The sequence below is a fragment of the Colobus angolensis genome, unplaced genomic scaffold, assembly GCF_000951035.1.
Source record: "Colobus angolensis palliatus isolate OR3802 unplaced genomic scaffold, Cang.pa_1.0 Scaffold95, whole genome shotgun sequence".
In the NCBI taxonomy this organism is placed as follows: Eukaryota; Metazoa; Chordata; class Mammalia; order Primates; family Cercopithecidae; genus Colobus; species Colobus angolensis.
In genome coordinates this window covers 1,183,290-1,205,490 of record NW_012123487.1, presented here as the reverse complement: position 1 = coordinate 1,205,490, position 22,201 = coordinate 1,183,290, and the positions used below count along the sequence as shown (strand labels likewise).

The 22,201-nt window shown below is 57.0% G+C and overlaps 1 protein-coding gene across 1 annotated transcript in view; it reads left to right on the top strand.

Moving 5' to 3' along the window:
• SPEG (SPEG complex locus) overlaps positions 1–22,201 on the top strand; it is a 59,045-nt gene that overhangs the window by 27,547 nt on the left and 9,297 nt on the right. The window contains exons 9-31 of the mRNA XM_011932353.1: positions 61–149; positions 2,164–2,339; positions 4,854–5,114; positions 6,242–6,400; positions 6,522–6,711; positions 6,818–7,041; positions 9,526–9,645; positions 9,898–10,002; positions 10,565–10,771; positions 11,178–11,301; positions 11,402–11,577; positions 14,542–14,654; positions 14,965–15,133; positions 15,382–15,478; positions 15,598–15,798; positions 16,835–16,892; positions 17,458–17,535; positions 17,637–17,815; positions 18,346–18,372; positions 18,978–19,130; positions 19,317–19,359; positions 20,473–20,541; positions 20,789–22,197. Of these exons, the coding sequence (XP_011787743.1) occupies positions 61–149; positions 2,164–2,339; positions 4,854–5,114; positions 6,242–6,400; positions 6,522–6,711; positions 6,818–7,041; positions 9,526–9,645; positions 9,898–10,002; positions 10,565–10,771; positions 11,178–11,301; positions 11,402–11,577; positions 14,542–14,654; positions 14,965–15,133; positions 15,382–15,478; positions 15,598–15,798; positions 16,835–16,892; positions 17,458–17,535; positions 17,637–17,815; positions 18,346–18,372; positions 18,978–19,130; positions 19,317–19,359; positions 20,473–20,541; positions 20,789–22,197 (4,427 nt within the window). The remainder of the gene's footprint in view (positions 1–60; positions 150–2,163; positions 2,340–4,853; positions 5,115–6,241; positions 6,401–6,521; positions 6,712–6,817; positions 7,042–9,525; positions 9,646–9,897; positions 10,003–10,564; positions 10,772–11,177; positions 11,302–11,401; positions 11,578–14,541; positions 14,655–14,964; positions 15,134–15,381; positions 15,479–15,597; positions 15,799–16,834; positions 16,893–17,457; positions 17,536–17,636; positions 17,816–18,345; positions 18,373–18,977; positions 19,131–19,316; positions 19,360–20,472; positions 20,542–20,788; positions 22,198–22,201) is intronic.

Genomic DNA, 22,201 nt, shown 5'->3' with positions numbered 1-22,201 from the left:
CTAGGATCCAAGGCTCTGCCCTGACTGTCTCTCCCTGACACTTTGGGGTACCCCCTTCAGGTCTCACTTATGGACCAGTCAGTAAGAGAAGGCCAAGATGTCATCATGAGCATCCGTGTGCAGGGGGAACCCAAGCCTGTGGTCTCCTGGTGAGTAGCTGCACTTCCCACCACCCACCAGCGACTCTATGCTAGGCTTGGCTCTGGGAGGTCTGGCTTTGGGTGGAAGAAAATGGAACCTTGGTGGGCTTCCCCATAATCTGCCTCGGGGGCCTCATCTTAGGGACAGCAGTGTACTCCCCCCGGCACCCTGTCCCTTGCCCCACGTTCCAGGCTTATTTAGGGCTTCCCCTTCTGGGGAGGGGTTTGGATCTCATGTCTGTCCATTTGGGATAAATGACTGGGCATGGTGGCTGAAGCCTGTAATCCCAGCATTTTGAGAGGTAAGGCGAGTGGATCACTTGAGGTCAGGAGTTTGAGGCCTGGCCAACATGGTGAAACCCTGTCTCTACTAAAAATACAAAAAAATTAGCCAAATGTGGTGGTGCATGCCTGTAATCCCAGCTACTTGGGAGGCTGAGGCGAGAGGATCACTTGACCCTGTGAGGTGGAAGCTATAGTGAGCTGAGATCACACCACTGCACTCCAGCCTGGGTGACAGAGTGAGACCCTGTCTCAAAAACAAAGCACCCCCCTCTCCAAATTGGCAAGTAGCAAGAGATTTCAGAGGCCAAGGAAGGAGGATTGCTTGAGCCAAGGAATTCAAGACCAGCCTGGGCAACATAGTGAGACTGTCTCTACAAAAAATTATTTAAAAATTAGCTGGACATGGTAGTACATGCCTGTAGACCCAGCTACTTGTGAGGGTGAGGAGGAGGATCACTGGAGCCCAGGAGGTTGAGGTTGCAGTGAGCTATGATCACACCACTGCACTCCAGCCTGGACAATATAGTGAGATCCTGTTGCTGGAAAAAAAAAAAAAAAAGCACACAACAATTTGTTTCTGAGCTGCCAGCAGCCCAGAGTTCAATGTGGGTCTAAGCGGAGGGGCCTTGCTCATCCCAGGTGCCTGGAACATGGATTACTCAGTTTGTTAATTTTTTATTGCTTTGAGTTCTGTTTTTCATTTTTAATTGATTGTCTGGTCCCCACTGTGATTTTGTTTTTGTTTTTTTATAAGATGGAGTTTCACTCTTGTTGCCCAGGCTGGAGTGCAGTGGCGTGATCTGGGCTCAATGCAACCTCCGCCTCCTGGGTTCAAGGGATTCTCTTGCCTCAGCCTCCTTAGTAGCTGGGTGCCACCACACCCAGCTAATTTTGTATTTTTTGTAGAGGCAGGTTTCTGGTCAGGCTGGTCTCGAACTCCTGACCTCAGGTGATCCACTCACCTTGGCCTCCGAAAGTGCTGGGATTACAGGCATGAGCCACCGTGCCCAACCCCCACTGTTTTTTTTTTTTTTTTTAACATTGTAAGTTTTTTCATATCCCTTTTGGGAAGTGGGAAAGCTATCTCTCCATTATAAATAAATAAAAATAAGAAATGGGGAAGTTTAAGAATTATTAAGAGCTAAATAGAGCCAGGCATAAGGGCTCAATGCCTGTAATCTCAGCACTTTGGGAAGCCAAGAGAGGAGGATCATTTGAGCCCAGGAGTTCAAGACCAGTGTGGGCAACATGATGAAACCCTATATCTACAAAAAATACAAAAATTAGGGGGGCATGGTGGCGGTGCCTGTAGTCCCAGCTACTCAGGAGGCTGAGGTGGGGGGATCGCTTGAACCTGGGGAGGTAGAAGTTGCAGTGAGCTGTGATCGTGCCACTGTACTCCAGCCTGGGTGACAGAGCAAAACCCTGTTTAAAAAAAGAAAGAAAAGAAAAAAGAGCTAAATAGCACGGCTCCACTCTGAGTGCAGCAGGGTTCTGAGAAGGGAGAGCTCCCAGGCAGTTAGAAGTGACCTGGAAGCTCCTAGAGGCGGGTGGGATGGCAGAGGGGGGGTAAAAACCTAGCCCTGGAAACCAGGGATGCCTATGTTCGGTGGGACAGATCTGGGGACTGGGCAAACTGCACAGGGAAGGAGAGGCCTACACAGTGCTGCAGCCCCAGTTCCTGTGTACGCAGATCAGGCCCCTGGGTCCTGGGACTGAGTTCTCGCCCCTCTGACAGGCTGAGAAACCGCCAGCCCGTGCGCCCCGACCAGCGGCGCTTTGCGGAGGAGGCTGAGGGTGGGCTGTGCCGGCTGCGGATCCTGGCTGCAGAGCGTGGTGATGCTGGCTTCTACACTTGCAAAGCGGTCAATGAGTATGGCGCTCGGCAATGCGAGGCCCGCTTGGAGGTCCGAGGTGAGTACCTTATTTCTCCGTGAACGCCCATCTGGCCCTGGCCCCTTCCTGCCTCCACGGTCCGCTCTCACACAGCCTCGGTTAGAGGATGCCACCACTGAAAGGGCCTTAAGGGGCCCCTAGTCCAGCTGCTTATATTATTGTTGAGTGAACCAAAGCCCAGAGACAGGAAGTGACCTGCCCAAAGCTGCACAACACATTATTCTGTGCTCAGCTTACTACACAACACCACCTTCCCTGTTGCTCCATCACGGAGCCCTGGTGGCAGCCAGAGACCCTGCACCTGCCACTGGCTGAGCTCTCTCTACACTCTTCTGAGCCTTTGTCACCCTGCTTTGCCCAGGACCCTCCCTCATCCCCCTCCCCCTCTCCTCTCACCCCTTTGCCCACCCTCCCATCCCATTGCTGTGCAGAAGTTACTGTGAGGTAGCGGTGGGGAGAGTCTGGTGGCTGGACCCGTTCGGAGGGGCCCTTGGGGTGGCTTAGGCTTGGAGTATCACAGGGACCCTAGGGTGCCAGGGTGAGCACAGCTGTGATGTGTGAAGAGGCCTAGGCCCTCAGAGCCTGGGGCATTATGTGAAGGGGCTGTCTCCGGCAGCAGGAATGACAGGCCCTGGCTAGGGGGCCCTCGAGGGCCGTGGGTTTTCCTCCCTGAAGGCCACAACCGTTTATCTTGCCTTCCACCTCACCCTTCGCCTGAATGGCTCCTTGCTTCCTCTCCTCGATTCTCACTCAGCCCCCAGCCCCTGACCTTCCCTAAGACTCAGAGCTCGGACCCTGACAGTCATCGTCCCTCTGCTGGCCCCCTTGCCTCAGTTCCCCTCCCCCGCCGTTCCTGTAGTTGCCACTTCCTTGGTCTCCAGATTCTTCAGCCTTCCTCCTCGGCCTGCTTCCTCTCCAGGGCCTGGCTCTGCCTCACTTCTCTGTATTAACCCGTGTCTCGGTGCTTCTTTCTCTTGGGGATTCCTTCTGACACCCCCAGGCTTCGGGATGCTCCTGATCCCATGGATGCCTGGTTGCCCGGGGTCTCTGCCTGCCCAGGAACCCCGAGGAACCAGTCTCTGACTAGCTGCTGGGCCCTCCCAGCCCAGAGCTGACCTTGGGGGAACCAAGAGAGGCAGTGCTGCCCTGGCAGTGTGAGAGGCAGCCCTCTATGCAGAAGGGACCTAGCCAGGTCTGTGTGACTGTGCGTGCATGTGTGCGTGTGCGTGTGCATGTGCATACATGCGTGTGTGTGCATGTGTGCGTATGCATGTGTGTGCGTGTGTATGTGTGCGTGCGTGTGTGTGCGTGTGCGTGCATGCGTGTGTGTGTGCATGTGTGTGTGTGTGTGTGTGGGCGTGCGCGTATGCTGCACTAACCTGCCGCTTGCTGACTGAGGTTTTTGTCTGTACACAGGCGAGTGAGCTCAGGGGGCCACCTGCGCTCCCCCCGCTACCCTCCGAGCCGCGCCCCTGTCTCAGGCACCTCTCGGACCTCGCTGTGTTTCACTGCCTCCTGCCCACAGACCCAGGCCCGCCGGCCCGGACCCGTCCCAGCCTCCCCTCCCCACCCCATGCAGCCCCCAGGGGGATAGCCCATGGGCCCCTGTGTATCCTCCCTCCCCAAGTGGACACATGGCTGTGCAGGCCAGGAGGCCCACAGATGGACTGAGTGCTGGGAAGGGGCGGCTGTGAGGGGTATCATCCCCCCGAGTCTCTCCCTGAAGGGGAGCACCGGGCGAGTGCATGTGCTACTGCTGCTACAGGCCTGTCTATCTGTTTGTCTGTCTGTGTGTCTGTGACAGTCAGGGAAGGATGCCTCTGAGCTAAGGTGGGGTGAGACAGAATGGGAGAGATTAGGGCATGGCGTGGAGGGGCCCAAAGAGCAGGGGCTGTTGACAAGGACCTTACCAGGAGGGGTTAGGACACTGACCATTCTAGTGGGTTTCAAATGGCACAACACTTTCTATTCCACAAAAGACCAAAAGCCAGAGGCCCCAGGCTCTGTGCTGATGAACAGCCTGACTGAGCTATGGCCCTGGCAGGTTTAGGGACCATTTGGGGCTCCCTCCTTCCCTGTCAGGGCTGGGGGTGCTCTGTCTGGGAATGAGGGAGTTAACCAGGTTTGGTGCAGGAGCAGGGGCAAGGGGCCACTGTAGTGAGTGTGGAGAGATTTGGAAACACCTATTTCTTAACTCAAATAAAGTCCAGTTTGTACCCAGGTGGTGTGTTGTGTTTTTTTTTTCCCCCGCCGCTGTCTCTGCCACCACGTGGCCCTCTTGGTTTCCCCTCCCTCAGTTCCCTCTTGCCTCCATGAGTTACCCTCCCTGGCCTAGCTTGGATTGATATCTTGAAGCCAGGTCTGGGCATGCCTTGCTGTCCTGGCCAGGTGGGTGGGCTTTCCCCATCTCCAGAGAACAAAATGCATCTCTCTCTCTGTGTCTGTCTGTCTCTCTGTGCGTGCGTATGTGTGTCTCCCTCACCCTGTGTGTCTCTGCTCTGTGCGTGGCCCCCGTGGCTGCTTTCCCCTCAGCACACCCTGAAAGCCGGTCCCTGGCCGTGCTGGCCCCCCTGCAGGACGTGGACGTGGGGGCCGGGGAGATGGCGCTGTTTGAGTGCCTGGTGGCGGGGCCCACTGATGTGGAGGTGGATTGGCTGTGCCGTGGCCGCCTGCTGCAGCCTGCACTGCTCAAATGCAAGATGCATTTTGATGGCCGCAAATGCAAGCTGCTGCTTACATCTGTACATGAGGACGACAGTGGCGTCTACACCTGCAAGCTCAGCACAGCCAAAGGTAACTCCCCACTCAGGCCTTAGGGCTGCCGTGGGTGCCCAAGAGCTGGAGGGAGGGGACTGGAGGCGCAGAATAAGATGCCCGGGAAACAGAGCTCCAACCCCTAGGGGAAGTGTAGGGGGTGGGAGCTAGTATACTGCCCTGGCCTCAGTAAAATGAGCACTTGGAATAGTGCGTAGCACAAAGGAAAGGCCGCAACACGGTTAACTGTTCCTAGGAGGGAATGTGTCTGCTGAGGTGAATGTGGGTTCCAACGCCTGCCCTGCAAGTCACCAACCACATAACTTTGAACAAGTCACTTCGTCTCTCTGAGCTTTAGCCTGTTCATCTGTAGAACAGGGATGGTGATCATGCCTCCTTTGTAGAAGGATTGGCAGGATTAATGAGATAGTGTATGTGAAGAATGAAGCACAGGGCCTGTCAAAGGGCCTTTCCAGGAGAGGGTAGGGCACCGACCATTCCAGAAATGGGTTTCAAATGGCACACTTGCTTAATAAATGCCAGCCATTGTTACCAGTGATGCTATCTCTGACCTGGGCCTGCCCTCATGGAAGGGCAGAGATGATGGCACCTGCCTTGCCACGTTGTGGATGATGAAGACCTAAGCAGAAGCTGGAGGGGCTTTCGAAGCAGGAGGGTGCATCGAGTCAGCATAAGGGACCCTTATCTCTTCCAGAAGCTTCTTTGGAGTTTGGTAGAGTGGGGCCAAGGGGCATCTGCTCTGGGTCTGGGGCAGGTGGCTAGGAGCATGGGCATGATCCCAGCACAGAGGAGAATTCTGAGATGGAGATGGAAGAGGGGTGGGCTGGGCTTCTAGGACCCTGTCAGAGCTGGGCTGTGCTTCATCCAGGGTGGGCAGAGTGAGGGGAAGAGGGGAGAGCTGGGGCCAGGCCCTGGGCTCCTATGGAGTCCCCAGCCCACATGGCAGCCTGCGCCCACCCTTGCTGACTTCCACCCTCTCGAGAAGGTCTGGTCTCTGGATCTGTGCCTACTGCCTCCCCTGGGTACCCAGAGCCTTTGCTGGGCTCTGCCCAGGCTCCAGCTTCAGCCTTAGGTCAGGAGTGGTGGGTTGGGATGTCTGGGCCTCCTTGGCCTTCCCTATCTTTGAGCTGCCCCCTGACCCCCAGATGAGCTGACCTGCAGTGCCCGGCTGACCGTGCGGCCCTCATTGGCACCCCTGTTCACACGGCTGCTGGAAGATGTGGAGGTGTTGGAGGGCCGAGCTGCCCGCTTCGACTGCAAGATCAGTGGCACCCCACCCCCTGTTGTTACCTGGACTCATTTTGGTACGGCCCCTATGCTGTAGGTGTTGAGGGCCCCCCAAGGGCCCAGGTGGGGATGGGGTACACCCAGAGGGCAGGGCCTGTCACTGTGCCTGCTCTGCATTCCCACCCCTCCCTCCTGCAGGCCGCCCCATGGAGGAGAGTGAGAACTTGCGGCTACGGCAGGACGGGGGTCTGCACTCACTGCACATTGCCCATGTGGGCAGCGAGGACGAGGGGCTCTATGCGGTCAGTGCTGTTAACACCCATGGCCAGGCCCACTGCTCAGCCCAGCTGTATGTAGAAGAGCCCCGGACAGCCGCCTCAGGCCCCAGGTACCACCGGGGCCCCACATGATGCAGGGGCTGCCTGTGAGGGCCAGCCCAGCCCTGGGGTGGGAGGCATGGCCCTGGGCCTCTGGGCAGCCGTTTGGTCTTGCAGCTCGAAGCTGGAGAAGATGCCATCCATTCCCGAGGAGCCAGAGCAGGGTGAGCTGGAGCGGCTGTCCATTCCCGACTTCCTGCGGCCACTGCAGGACCTGGAGGTGGGACTGGCCAAGGAGGCCATGCTAGAGTGCCAGGTGACCGGCCTGCCCTACCCCACCATCAGCTGGTTCCACAATGGCCACCGCATCCAGAGCAGTGACGACCGGCGCATGACACAGTGTACGTGTCTGGGAAGGACCCCGGGAGTGTCCCCTGCAGCATCCTCTTGGTTTGCAATGCCCTGCCCCTCTCCCCAGCTTTCCCCAGGCCTTCCCTCTGTAGCCTGACCAGGGACAGGGCACCTGGGGGAAGGGAACCCAGAGGGACTGTGAGGTCATTGCCTCCCCTGCAAGCCCGCACAGCACAGCACTCATCTGCTGAGTCACCCCTCGGTGCCTATTAGCACTGACTGGGCAGGTAGTATAGCCTGCTGCTAACCTGCATGGGGCCCATGAGCAAGTTACAGAAGCCCTCCGTGCCTCAGTTTCTCATCTGTAATTGGGTTGTTATGAGACTAAATCAGTTAATACATATAAGCCCTAGAGCAGGGCCTGACACCTGGCAAGCAGTCGGGAGGTGTGACGTCTCACTGTTCCTGTTTTAGTAGCCATTATCATCAGCGGTAGTACTTCCTGGAGACATTGCAATGAAAAAGCAGGTGCGGGCAGTGTCTGGCATGGAAAGGGTGCTCTGCCCAGGGTTGTTAACAAATAGCAAATAAAGAAGAAGGGGCCAGGGGAGACAGAGGAACGTATTTGGGTTGGTGTCCTCTCAGCCTGAGACATTTTCTCATGGGAGCATCTCAGTTCCATCCTTGAAGGAATCTGAGTCTTGTGTGAGAAGGTCTGCCCACCTCCCATAAGACAGTGCCCACTCTTTGACCCATGGCGGTTTCCTCTTACGGCTGCAACATGACAGAGATCACCTTCATTAAGTGCTTTCTAAGTGCCAGGCCCTGAGAGCTAAAGGTATGACAAGGACCATCTTACCTTGCCACAGGCCTATAAGGCGGCTACTATTAGCCCCATTTACAGATGGGGAAACTGAGGCTTAAAGAGATACAGGAAGCTGCCCAGAGGCAAGAAAGGACTGTCTGACCCTGGTGCCCAGCTCCTAACCAGGATGTCCCTGTCACCCATGCTACACTCTCCCTGGCCGCCTGCCCACCCATCTCCAGTGATGCCACCCCTGCTCCCACCCCTGCCCTCAGCCTCCCATGACTGTCATTCTCAGCAGCAGGCCTCCCTGTCTCCCAGTCTGCTCTGAGGTCCTGGGTGAGTGTCTGTCTCAGGATCTGAGCTGGCGTCTCCGCTTCTGCCTGTATCTGGGGTCACTGGCAGCCCTTGGCTTCGCTTCTCTTATAAATAGTGTCAGCAGAGATAAATGAATGGGTGACTGTTCTATGCGGAGATAACTGCAAAGAGAAGGGAGGGGTGTCTGGGGACAGCCCTGACACAAAGGAGGACAGTGCAGGCCTCCTCTCTGTGTCCTCGCCAGAGACAGCCTCCTTATCATCCAGGGAGCAGGGAGTAGAGAAAGAGCTTTGGAATCACATGGAACCAAGGTCAAGCCATCATTTATTAGCCATGTGACCTTGACCAAGTCAATATCTCTGACCTCATTGGTAAAATGGGGATAATTTTGTAGAGTTGTTGCGAGGATTCCAGGTGGGGAAAGCATGTCAGGTACCTGGCACAGGCTGGACACAGAGCAGGCAACTCTTGTAATATATCATAGAATGTATTTGGCACTTACTGTGTGTGAGGTTCTGGGTCTGGTGGGACAAGCAGATCTGATAAAGTCAGCCCTGTCTCTAAGGAGCTTGCAGGCCAGGTCAGGAGCTGTGACTTATGCAAGAGGAAGAGCCCCCACCCGTGAAAAGCAGTGTGGGCCAGTGCCCATCGATGTGCAGGCGAGAGGGTTGGGGTCCTGGGAGGAGTCCGAGGATGAGGGGCAGAGAGCGGGCCAGGGGCAGGAGGGCTTCATGGGCTGCACCCACTTGAACTATGTCTTGAAGGACAAGGAAGCCTCAGGTAAGAGGAGAGCATTCCACAAGGGAGGAATGTTGTGGACAATGACCTGGAGATGGAACTCAGCGGCTCGTTCAGGGGCCTGATGGTTTGCCAGCGTCAAGATGCAGAGGAGCAGCAGAGACGTGGCTGGCAGGGAGTTCGGGTTGAGGGCTTTGCTGCCCTCCTGGAGGGCTTCCCTGCAGCTGTGCTGGAGACAGAATGGCAGTGGCCTGGGGATGGAGAATAAGGGCTTAGGGGAGGGGACTTGGGAACAAAGCCTTGTTCGAGTTTTGACATAGAGGTTGTGACCCTGCAGAGGTGGGGAGATGAGGGGCCAGTCAACAGGGACAGGGACCCCAGAGGGTGCCCAGTGTAGGAGGAAGAGAAGATGATAAGTTGCCTGGCCTGACACACTGGAGGAACAGACCAGAGGGGTCAGGGCAGATGTAGACTTGGAAGCCAGGTCGGGCCGGGACCCGGAGTTTCCTGTGGATGCACTTCCTGCTGCCTGCCCCATCCTTGCCCCATCCTTCCCCACTCGCCTCCTCCCTACAGTGGATGGGGATGAGCGACCAGGCCCGGGATGGCATAGGCCTACCCCTCAAGGTATCTTCCAGGCTCAGGCCCAGTGTCACTGTCCCTCCGCCACCAGACAGGGATGTCCATCGCTTGGTGTTCCCTGCCGTGGGGCCTCAGCATGCCGGTGTCTACAAGAGCGTCATCGCCAACAAGCTGGGCAAAGCTGCCTGCTATGCCCACCTGTATGTGACAGGTGAGGCAGGCACCCTGGTGGTCAGCTGCATGCACAGCCTGGCCTCTGGCACTACCTGGGGGCTCAGGGAAAGGGACCTCCACATCAGCTCCCTTCCCCTCCATCCCCTGGGGACCCCCCCATTTTGCCCTTGCCCCTGCCCCTGCCCCTGCGGCTGAGACCCCAGGCCCTAGACTCCTGCCCTGAGGCTTGGTGATCCTGTGGGGCTGTTGGGCCCTTGGACCCAGCAGACATTTGACCTGTGGCTTTCAGATGTGGTCCCAGGCCCTCCAGATGGTGCCCCGCAGGTGGTGGCTGTGACGGGGAGGATGGTCACACTCACATGGAACCCCCCCAGGAGTCTGGACATGGCCATCGGTGGGTCAGGGCTGCACAGGGCTATGGGTGGGGAAGGGGTGTGGACAGGGCAGGCTCAGGCAGGGCACCATAGGGGCCAGACCCCAGAAGCGGATGGGCAGGGCAGGAGCTGATGGAATGCTGGCAGGAACAGCTTTGCCCGTCTTCTCTCCATGGTGCATGGTGCTCTCGCTCTGGGTCAGGAGAGGAGGCACGGGGCACTGCCACATTCCCTTCCCATTCTCAGAGGGACTGGGTGCCTGGGTCGGGACTTGCAAATGTCCTCTCCTCCTCTTGTCCAGGATCTCCTCCCACTCTGCCTCAGTTTCCCTGCCTCAGGTATCAAGGAATTAGAGTTCAATTCCAGTCCCATCTGTGCCTGTAACTGGTATCTTGTTGGCTCTAAACCTCCCAGGGAAGTTGCTGGGCAAGAGCAGATGGGGGGACAGGCAGGAAGCAACACCAGGGACTGAGGCATGTCCTCAGAGCAGACTAATGATGAGTTCCAGGGTCCCAGTCCGGCTGGATGGGGAGGGGGTGCTGCTCCTGTAACACCAGCCTCTAGTAGCTTCTCTCCCACCAGACCCGGACTCCCTAACGTACACAGTGCAGCAGCAGGTGCTGGGCTCGGACCAGTGGACAGCACTGGTCACAGGCCTGCGGGAGCCAGGGTGGGCAGCCACGGGGCTGCGTAAGGGGGTCCAGCACATCTTCCGGGTCCTCAGCACCACTATCAAGAGCAGCAGCAAGCCCTCGCCCCCTTCTGAGCCTGTGCAACTGCTGGAGCACGGTGAGCCTGGGTGCTCCTGTTGGGTGGCAGTGGGAGATGCTGGGATGGGGAACAGGGCCCTGTGGTGGAGGCTCAAGGGCTGGCCTGGACGTGGTAACTGGCAGGAGCAGCCAGGCTGGGCAGGACCTTGTCCCATCTATACACTTCCTTCTCCCTCCTGAAAGCAGCAGGACACAGTGGCCGAAGCTCAGGCTTTGGGATTGGGCCTGCTGGGGTCCAACCCCACAACCCCAGCTTTGCCGCTCCCTGGCTGTGTTCCCTGGACAAATCGCTAAAGCTCTCTGAGCTTCGGCTTCCCCATCTATAAAAATGGAGCTCAAGTGTTGATGAGGGGTGTTAAAGGAGTGGTGTGTGCTGAGGACCTGGCGTCAAGCCCAGCACAGAGCCTGCGCTGTCCTCCTCCCAGGCCCACCCCTGGAGGAGGCCCCTGCCGTGCTGGACAAACCGGACATCGTGTATGTGGTGGAGGGACAGCCTGCCAGTGTCACCGTCACATTCAACCATGTGGAGGCCCAGGTCGTCTGGAGGAGGTGGGCCCCTTTCCCACATGTGGCTGCCCAGGTCTGGCCCAGCCTGGCCAGAATTCCCTGGGGCAAGATCTGGGTGACCTCCCTGTCGTGTGTCCCTTAGCTGCCGAGGGGCCCTCCTAGAGGCACGGGCAGGTGTGTACGAGCTGAGCCAGCCAGATGATGACCAGTACTGTCTTCGGATCTGCCGGGTGAGCCGCCGGGACATGGGGGCCGTCACCTGCACTGCCCGAAACCGTCACGGCACGCAGACCTGCTCAGTCACATTGGAGCTGGCAGGTGGGTGACAGCGGGTCCTTCTTCCTAGCCTCCCTCCAAGGCCCAAAGCTCTCTCCTCACACCCTCGGGTACACAACCAGCCTGACACTGCTGCAGATCCAAACCCATGTCCTCCAGTCAGGCCTGTCCATGTCATGGCTATACAAATACCATACTAGTAATAATGACAACAATCATACTAATAAGATTTACTGGCCAGGCGCAGTGACTCACGCCTATAATCTCAGCACTTTGGGAGTCTGACATGGGTGGATTACCTGAGGTCAGGAGTTTGTGACCAGCCTCACCAACATGGTGGAACCCTGTCTCTACTAAAAATACAAAAATTAGCTGGGCGTGGTTGTGGGCGCCAGTAGTCCCAGCTACTTGGGAGGCTGAGGTAGGAGAATCACTTGAACCTGGGAAGCAGAGGTTGCAGTGAGCCGAGATTGTGCCATTGCACTCCAGCCTGGGCAACAAGAGCAAAACTCAGTCTCAAAAAAAAAAAAAAAAAAAAAGATGGATTGAGCCTAGTGTGTGCCAGTCTCAGTACTAAGCACTTTATGTGTATTGCCTCATTTAATGTTTACATCAGCCTTGTGAGATGGGGTTGGTTATTATCCCCATTTTACAGATGAGGAGACTGAGGCTGAGGCTAAGAGTAACCGGCCCAAGTTCACAGAACCTAATAAGTACAGGACTGGGTTCAAGTGTGGCTGCCTGACTCCTAGCTCCTGTGTTAAACATAATAGGAAATAGTATCTCAGATATAACAAACATGAGAAGACCAAGATGGTTTTTAAAGAAACCCGTGAGCACATCTTATCACCAGACTGCCAGCCCTGAGGATCCTGGCGGCCCTTTGGCACAAGCCTGTTTGACAGAGCCTCCCAATGTTTGCAGCAAGAATTCTTTTTTCTTTTTTTGAGACAGTCGTCTCACTCTGTCACCCACACCATCTCGGCTTACTGCAACCTCCACCTCCCAGGTTCGAGTGATTCTTGTGCCTCAGGCTGCCAAGTAACTGGGACTACAAGCATGCACAACCACACCCAGCTAAATATTTTGTATTTTTAGTAGAGATGGGGTTTTGCTATGTTGGCCAGGCGGGTTTTGAACTCCCGGCCTCGAACTCCTGGCCTCAAGTAATCCATCCATCTCGGCTTCCCAAAGTGCTGAGATTATAGGTGTGAGCCACCACACCGGGCCTTAGGATTCTTTTTATAATTTCTCCTTTAAAGATGTAGTCTCTCAACTAGTTGCTATCTAATGCATTAGGTAGTAACTGTTTGGTTTTCTAATTTGTTAATTAACTCTAGACGTATGTAACCGCCACTCAGAACTCTTGATCAGCATAGGCTAAGCAGGGTTACCTGCTGAGTAAATACAATTCCAACCAAAAGCAAAGAAAGTGACATTTTACTTAGAACAGGCAATCTTATCATGGGTAAATGGACATTTTCTGGTGCTTTCAAAAAACCATTGAAGCTCACTTGAAACTTGCAGGTGCTTTGACCTTCACAGACTGCCCCTACCACCTCCCAGCCCATGGGGGATAGGATTCCTAGAGGGGAGGGGAGGCATCTGTGAAGTGGAAGAGAAGTGGCAATAGGGTGTGTAACGAAGAGACAGAGAACCCTTCCGGTCCTGCTGTGAAGATGGTGGGGTGGCTGGGTGTTCTTTTAAGTGTCTCCCTCCTTGCCTGTCCTGTCCCTAGCACTCTCCACTCAGTCACCACTTTACTCCTTGACAGTTCATCTTCAGGACTCACCTTTCTTCCCAGATATAGGAGGAACCCTGAAGTTTGGGGGGCCCCTGGCCCTCAGAGCCCTGCAGCACAGCCTAGCTGGAACAGTGACTGATGGAGCCCCATTTGAGCCCAGTCAGCCAGGGCTCAGATGGAGCTGGGGCTTGCACTGACACCCCTATTCCACTAGACCCCACCCCGCCACACCCAGACAGGGCAAGTGGAGTGGTGGCCCCCTTCCTCCGTGTCAACCCCACTGCAGTGTCTTCCCCACCCCCAGGATGGCCTCCCCCATTGTCTGTGTGCCTGTGAAGGGTGGGGGTCCACACCTGGCCACCCTGCCTTCCCAAGTGCCTGACTCATCCTACTTCTCAAGCTGAGATGCTCAAACATGCTGGGGTGGTGGGTGGGGGCTGGTGGAGGACACCTGGAAGTCACAGGCTCCTTTGCAAAGCACATTGCAATATGTATTTAATTTCACCATGAGAATTAGAAGCTGCTTTACCAGGAAATCATATGACCACGTGATATGTATGGAGAATGAAATCACAACCACATGTGGGAGATAGAGTCCATTTCTAGACGGTTTGGTATTTGGGGGTTACTTGTTTGTTCATCTTGCCATCTCCCAGGTGCTATTAATAGAAGCTCCTCTAAACATTTTTCAAAGATTCAGAGGAAAAACTCCAAGATAGAGGCAATGCCATCCATGAGCTTAATTCAGGGTCACAGGCTGAGCCACCTGCAGGGACCAAGTTCAGGTAGTCAGAAGCCAGCGGGTGGCCCTGTGAAGAAGGGCGGCCACCCACAGGGGGCAGCATTGAGCCGCTCCTCGACCGCGGATTCATGCAGTGACGGGAGCGACACAGGATGGCCAGTCCTGATTTTTCAAGAGAGGCAGGAAATCCAGATTTCTTTTGTGTGTGAAAATCTCCTAATTTCAAAGCTGCCAAATTAATACTGAAGGTCGAACAAAGCAAGCCTGCACCTTGTGCCAGGTTTCCTGAGATTTGGAGAACATCACGTTTGAATTTACGGGGGCGGGGGCGCTTGGTCCAGGCGGGGAACTCTGTTGTCCCAGTTGGTGGGGGGTGGGGGACGGTGGCTTGCTGGGAGGCGGGGATCGAGCGTTCTGCCTGAGCCAGTCGCTGATGGGGGCTCTAGGGAGGGGCTGAGGAGGCAGGGTAAAGCCGACCCTCTGCCCCCTCTCTTCCCACTCCCATCCCCATGTGTTTCAGAGGCCCCTCGGTTTGAGTCCATCATGGAGGACGTGGAGGTGGGGGCTGGGGAAACTGCTCGCTTTGCCGTGGTGGTTGAGGGAAAACCACTGCCGGACATCATGTGGTACAAGGTCAGAGTGTGCTGCTGGCTGATCCTGGGAGGGAGAGGAGGGGCTCCCTGGGGGCGTGGGAGGGTCCTGGGAGGCTTAGGAGGGCGGACCCCGGGCGGAGGCGTGGTTAGGAGGAGGAAAGGGGATGCAGAGGATTGACTAGCTGCGGGGCGCAGGGCTTTCTGTGGAAGATAAGGGAGGAGCTGATTCTGGGTCCTGGGAAGAGATGCGCTGCCCAGAGTAGATGAGGGCGGGGTCTGGAACAGCGGCTCCTGGCCCCAAGGCAGAGGTGAGGCCAGGCCCAGGCTGAAGGTGAGACCCAACTCTGCAGGACGAGGTGCTGCTGATCGAGAGCAGCCATGTGAGCTTCGTGTATGAGGAGAATGAGTGCTCCCTGGTGGTGCTCAGCACGGGGGCCCAGGATGGAGGCGTCTACACCTGCACCGCCCGGAACCTGGCGGGCGAGGTCTCCTGCAAAGCAGAGTTGGCTGTGCATTCAGGTGGGCACGTGTTCCAAAGAAAGGTAAAGCGTCCACCTCCTGGAATCTGATGTGACACCCCCGCCATGCTCTGCCCAGGAAGCAGCCAGCCCTGGACTCCCAGCCACCACACCCCCAGGCCAGCCCTCCACCTTGAGCCCCCAACATTCTTGCACCTCTTCTGTCTCCTTCCTCTGTCCACCTGTCCCAGTCTCTGGCCTGCTTGCTTTCTTCCCCTCCCACCTAACACCATGACATCTCTGCCCCAGCTCAGACAGCTATGGAGGTCGAGGGGGTCGGGGAGGATGAGGACCATCGAGGAAGGAGACTCAGCGACTTTTATGACATCCACCAGGAGATTGGCAGGTGTGGGGCTAGGAGGGAAGCCAGTGGGGGCCGAGTGAAGCTGCTGGGTCTGAGGGCTGGGAGGGGTGGAGAGGGCCACAGTGATGGTTGATCCCTGATCCCCTCCCTGTGTCAACCAGGGGTGCCTTCTCCTACCTGCGGCGTGTAGTGGAGCGTAGCTCCGGCCTGGAGTTTGCGGCCAAGTTCATCCCCAGCCAGGCCAAGCCAAAGGCATCAGCGCGTCGGGAGGCCCGGCTGCTGGCCAGGCTCCAGCACGACTGTGTCCTCTACTTCCATGAGGCCTTCGAGAGGCGCCGAGGACTGGTCATTGTCACTGAGCTGTATCCTGGGACAGGCTGGTGGCTGGGGGGATCCATGCCTAAATGACTGGTCCTTATAACATCCAATAGGCAACATGTTTTACAGTTTACAAAGTAGTCCTATTGACAATTGGGAGGGATACATCTGGAGACTGCTATGAAAACCAACAGTTTTAAGCCCATTGTTAGCTTCAATTTACATAGCATTTCATGTATGCCTGGCAGTGTTCTAAGAGTCTTACAAATATTAACCTATTTAATCCTCATATATTCCTATCTCCTGGAATTTTATCATTAACTTGTATTATCCCCATTTTACAGATGAAGAGACAGGCATGGAGAGGTTAAATAACTTGCCCAAGGTCACATAGCTAGCACGTGGCCTATGCTTTTCATCATGAAATGCAGTACAATGCATCTGCATATTTGAAGTGACCCTATTTCAGATCAATACTTGGCTTTATTTGGAGGCTGTTTTCATAAGGAACAGATTTTACCCTTTCATGAAGGCTGTGGTTAAGCAAAGGCACACTAAGGTAAGGATGCTGGGTGATCGGCTCATCACCCCGGTAGCCGGGTGACCGTAACCTGCTCATGAGCCTCCTGCCTGCACTGTTTGAATTCAAACCTCAGCAAAATGACAAATTATTCCATGTCATGGACCTTCTAGGTCATTCTCAAATAGAGTCAAGAAGTCCCATCCACAGTCAACAAAATTCTGCTGTAATTTGATCCCTACAAGTGCTTTACAGGGTGGGCAGGAGAGGAAATTTCATTCCCGTATTACTCCTGGGGGAACCTAGGCTCAGAGAGGTGAAGTGACTTGTCTGAGATCCCATAGAAAGTGGGAGTTCAAGCAGGGATGTCCCACCTGTGCCCTCAGAAGACAGGAGGTGGGGAGGCGGTACATGTGGAGGAGGGGAGAGAGAGTCTCTGACTAGTATCAGGTCTTCTGTAAGGGAATGGAGAACCTCATGCTGAGCTGGGACCTGCCCTGAGCTCTGGGGTGGGTTGAGAAGTTGGCAATGGGCACTGTTCTCCTTGATCTGGGACGTAGCTGCACAGAGGAGCTGCTGGAGCGAATGGCCAGAAAACCCACCGTGTGTGAGTCTGAGGTGAGGGCAGTGGGTGGTAGGGGCCAGGTTGGGCACCGGCCTTCACCCACCTGAGCTTTGTGAATCAACAAAATGGGTCCTGAGCGTGCCATCTGTGCCCACAGGAAGCCAGGGGTGGAGGCAGAGAGCACTGTTAGGCAGGCAGCAGAGTCCCCATCCAATGATACCAGACCCCCGTCTATTTGGGACTTGCGCTGTTGTCTCTAAATCTCAGCAAACCCACCCTAGTTCCTAACTGTTGTTTCCCACTCCATCACATAAGCATCCCCCAAACATTTCTCCTGGAAGGAGCCCCACCTAGATTTTATTGATCTCACTGCAGTCCTGCCATGTCAGGCTGTACATATTGTGCACTGCACACTTCTACTTACTATTATGCGATGGCTCCTCCCTATAATTGTGCTGTACCCTCCGGTGCACATGGTAGCCCAAACCTGTGTTTCCGCCCCTTCCACGAGCCATCTGAAGGCTATTCTACAGGCACAGCCTGACCGCTTGCCGCCCTGGAGGTGATCAGACACATACCACCCTACCCCCACAGACTCTGGGCCCCCTGTTTCCACAGATCCGGGCCTATATGAGGCAGGTGCTAGAGGGAATACACTACCTGCACCAGAGCCACGTGCTGCACCTCGATGTCAAGGTGAGGTGGGGACTGGAGAGCAGACAGGCCCTGTGGGAGCCAGGAGGTGGACTGTCCTTCCTTGTTCATTTGGCCCCCACACCTCGCCTTGTGTCTTCCAGCCTGAGAACCTGCTGGTGTGGGATGGTGCCGCGGGTGAAGAGCAGGTGCGGATCTGTGACTTTGGGAATGCCCAGGAGCTGACTCCAGGAGAGCCCCAGTACTGCCAGTATGGCACACCTGAGTTTGTAGCACCCGAGATTGTCAATCAGAGCCCCGTGTCTGGAGTCACTGACATCTGGTAAGGCTGGCATGCTGGGCTAGGCGGGCCAGGGCAGCTTCCCTTGGGGCTGTGCTGGGGATGCGCTGACTGGCAGGGAGATTTACCGAGCCTGGATTCCTTCTGACAGTGGGCTGGTGGCATTGCTTGCAGGGTTTCCTGCCCATGTTACTCCTTGCCCGTCATGAGTCAGGGCTGCCCCATTCTCTCAAGGCTTCAGCCCTGTTAGTCCTTGACTCCTCGTCTCCTCTGGAAGCTGGGCCTTGCCCTCAGCAGCCAGCATGCCTCCTCCAGTGAGGCAGGCATGGTCCCATTGGTCCCCAGACTTCCCTGGGCTTCCTGGGCCAGCCCTGCCATGACCCTGGACTTCTCCAGGCATATCTGGACCTGTGGGTTCAGGGTCCTCCCTGAAGAAGCCACTCCTGTGCCCATTGTCCATGGCAGTGTTCCCAGGGAGGTAACAGCTCACTCAGGTCAGCAGTAGCAAAGGACTGCTCCCTTCCAGTCAGAGCGGTGCAGTCCTCTTACCCATCACTCTCCTTTCCTCACAGGCCTGTGGGCGTCGTTGCCTTCCTCTGGTAAGGACCCCTCTGCAGTGTCCCAGCAGTCTCCTGGCAGGTCCACCCCTGACCTTTGCAGGGCTACAGCCCACTCCCTTCTCTTCCACACCCCCCACTCCTTCTTGTACTGCAAGAAGCCTCATGTCCACGAAGGTGGACACCCTGGTCTGCATGCCCACACTCTGCCTGTCCCCACATCCCTCTGTAAGAGGTGGGCGCCCTGGATGGAGAGAGCCCAGCGCAGGCTCAGGGCCATGGAGGCAGGGAACTCCTTGGCTCTGAGTGTCTAAACCTTGGACTCGAAGGGAGTGGAGCTCAGGGTGGGCACATCCCCTTGGCACAGACCCTTCACTCACGGAGAGGCCACACTGGAGGTTGGATGGAACAGGTCCTCTAAAGCACAGGCCACTAGGCCCCAAGGCAGCACCACCTCTCTGCCCATCACGGGGCTGGGGAGGGGACAGGGCAGAAGAGAGTCTGCAGCCTCACCTCTTACCCAGATTTGCCCAGCCTCTGTCATCCTGACAACCCCAGAGCCTCCACCTGTCCCCAGCCCTGTGCCTCCACTGGCATTCCCTTTTGTCCCCACCTGCCCCTCACGACAGCCCTCTTCACCTGTGCAGTCTGACAGGAATCTCCCCGTTTGTTGGGGAAAATGACCGGACAACATTGATGAACATCCGAAACTACAACGTGGCCTTTGAGGAGACCACATTCCTGAGCCTGAGCAGGGAGGCCCGGGGCTTCCTCATCAAAGTGCTGGTGCAGGACCAGCTGTGAGTACAAGGCCCTGGGAGCCCCCACCTGCAGGGTCACCCTCATACCACCTGCCTGCTCCTCCCAAACTCCTGCCGCTCGACATGCAAGCCCCCAAGTCCTTAGGAGCCCTGTTTGCTCAAACAGTTATTGACTGACTGGATGACTGAATGATAAATCCCTTCTTAATCCTCATTCATTCACAGGAGACCTACCGCAGAGGAGACCCTAGAACATCCTTGGTTCAAAGTGAGTCTGGTCTGCAAAGTGGTGGTACAAAAGGTGGAGGGAGAGAGAATGATACTAACAGTTCTATTTATTGAGTACCTGCTATGTGCAGTAACCACGTTAGGCATTGAATATACATATGACCTATTAACCTCACAATACATTAACCTCACAATAGCTTTGCAAAGGAAGACATTATTAGTCCCATTTTGTTGACAAGGAAACAGGCTCAAATCAGGGATGGACTTGGGGGTATCCTGGACTGCAGGGCATACGTCTGGACCTCTCCATCCTGGGCATCCTCAGTGGAGTTCTCCCCCATGCTTGAGACTAGACCCTGGTCTTCCTGACTTCTGCCTTTCCATCTCTGTCCTGCACTGGTCCCACACAGTAGCGTTGGGGGTGACCAGGCAGGCTCAGCCCCTCGGTTATGAGCTTCATGTGGGCAGGTGCTCGGTTCTCACTCATTCATCTTCAAACCCCAGTGCCTCAGGGCACAGTGCCAGGCATTGATGGGGTCTTGGGGATTTGGGAGTAGGGGTTCAGCAAATGAGTCTGGAAAGAGCGCCTGAATAAACTGTTCACGGAGGGTTGTGCCAGGTCACTTGAAGGCTGAGGTCATTCTGGTGTCAGGAGTTGAATTAAGAGCCTCCTTTCTCAGACCGGAAATGAGCTCCGGAAGAGAGAGCCTGGGTGGGTAGCCGAGGGAAGCATCCATCTTGGTCTGGACCACCAAGGCTCCAGATGTCTGGGGTGTTGGCCCTACATGGAGACAGAGAGGAGCTGGGGAGCCAGGGATTAGGTAAGGGGCCTAAGAGCACAGGCCTCCCAGGGCAGCTGGTTTACCAGGACAGGGCCATGAGCCCTGGTGGAAGCTCAGAAGCCTACCTCTGGGAGCCACCAGTTTCCTGCCTCTCCCTTGGGGGCTTTAGGGGATTTGTCCCTAAGGACACCCTGGCTGTAGGCATTGTCCTGACAGACCCAAGGGGAAGGGGACCCCCAGGAGCCCAGACTCAGTGCTGCTTGATCCAGTCTCTCCTGCCACCCCGCCCCGCGGACTTTGTCTCTCTGTTGCCAAACCTGGAGGGTCTAGGTTGACAGCTTTCCCTCAAGCCCTCTTTCCTGGGTTTGCAGACTCAGGCAAAGGGCGCAGAGATGAGCACGGATCACCTGAAGCTATTCCTCTCCCGGAGGAGGTGGCAGGTGAGTGTGGCAGGCCAGCCTCTATGCTTTCCACCTTCTCCTTCTCTCTAGCACCGCCTTCCCCCTCCCGTGGGTCTTCATCTCCTGCTCCTGTCTTCTCGCTTGCACTGGCTCCATGCCCAGCTTCCTGCCTGTTCCCTGTCCCTCTGCATGCTCAGGCCTCTTCCCCAGGGCTGAGGTGGGGCTGGGGGGGGGACAATCCTGCCCCAGGGGTCCCTCAGGTCTGACTCTAGTACCCTGTCTCCAGCGCTCCCAGATCAGCTACAAATGCCACCTGGTGTTGCGCCCCATCCCAGAGCTGCTGCGGGCCCCCCCAGAGCGTGTGTGGGTGACCATGCCCAGAAGGCCACCCCCCAGTGGGGGGCTGTCATCCTCCTCGGATTCTGAAGAGGAAGAGCTGGAAGAGCTGCCCTCAGTGCCCCGCCCACTGCAGCCCGAGTTCTCAGGCTCCCGGGTGTCCCTCACCGATATTCCCACTGAGGATGAGGCCCTGGGGACCCCAGAGACTGGGGCTGCCACCCCCATGGACTGGCAGGAGCAGGGAAGGGCTCCCTCTCAGGACCAGGAGGCCCCCAGCCCGAAGGCCCTCCCCTCCCTAGGCCAGGAGCCTGCAGCTGGGGCTAGCCCCAGGCGGGGAGAACTCCGTAGGGGCAGCTCGGCTGAGAGCGCCCTGCCCCGGGCCGGGCCGCGGGAGCCGGGCCGGGGCCTGCAGAAGGCGGCGTCTGTGGAACTGCCGCAGCGCCGGAGCCCCAGCCCGGGAGCCACCCGCCTGGCCCGGGGAGGCCTGGGTGAGGGCGAGTATGCCCAGAGGCTGCAGGCCCTGCGCCAGCGGCTGCTGCGGGGAGGCCCCGAGGATGGCAAGGTCAGTGGCCTCAGGGGTCCCCTGCTGGAGAGCCTGGGGGGCCGTGCCCGGGATCCCCGGATGGCACGAGCTGCCTCCAGCGAGGCAGCGCCCCACCACCAGCCCCCACTCGAGAACAGGGGCCTGCAAAAGAGCAGCAGCTTCTCCCAGGGTGAGGCAGAGCCCCGGGGCCGGCACCGCCGAGCGGGGGCGCCCCTCGAGATCCCCGTGGCCAGGCTTGGGGCCCGTAGGCTACAGGAGTCTCCTTCCCTGTCTGCCCTCAGTGAGGCCCAGCCAACCAGCCCTGCACGGCCCAGCGTCCCTAAACCCAGTGCCCCTAAGTCTGCAGAACCTTCTGCCACCACACCTAGTGATGCTCCGCAGCCGCCCGCACCCCAGCCTGCCCAAGACAAGGCCCCAGAGCCCAGGCCAGAACCAGTGCGAGCCTCCAAGCCTGCACAACGCCCTGAGGCCCTGCAAACCCTAGCGCTGCCCCTCACGCCCTATGCCCAGATCATTCAGTCCCTCCAGCTGTCAGGCCACGCCCAGGGCCCTCCGCAGGGCCCTGCCGCGTCGCCTTCACAGCTCAAGCCCCACGCAGCTGTCTTTGCCAGGGTGGCCTCCCCACCTCCGGGAGCCCTTGAGAAGCGCGTGCCCTCAGCCGGGACTCCCCCGGTGCTAGCCGAGAAAGCCCGAGTTCCCACGGTGCCCCCCAGGCCAGGCAGCAGTCTCAGCAGCAGCATCGAAAACCTGGAGTCGGAGGCCGTGTTCGAGGCTAAGTTCAAGCGCAGCCGCGAGTCGCCCCTGTCGCGGGGGCTG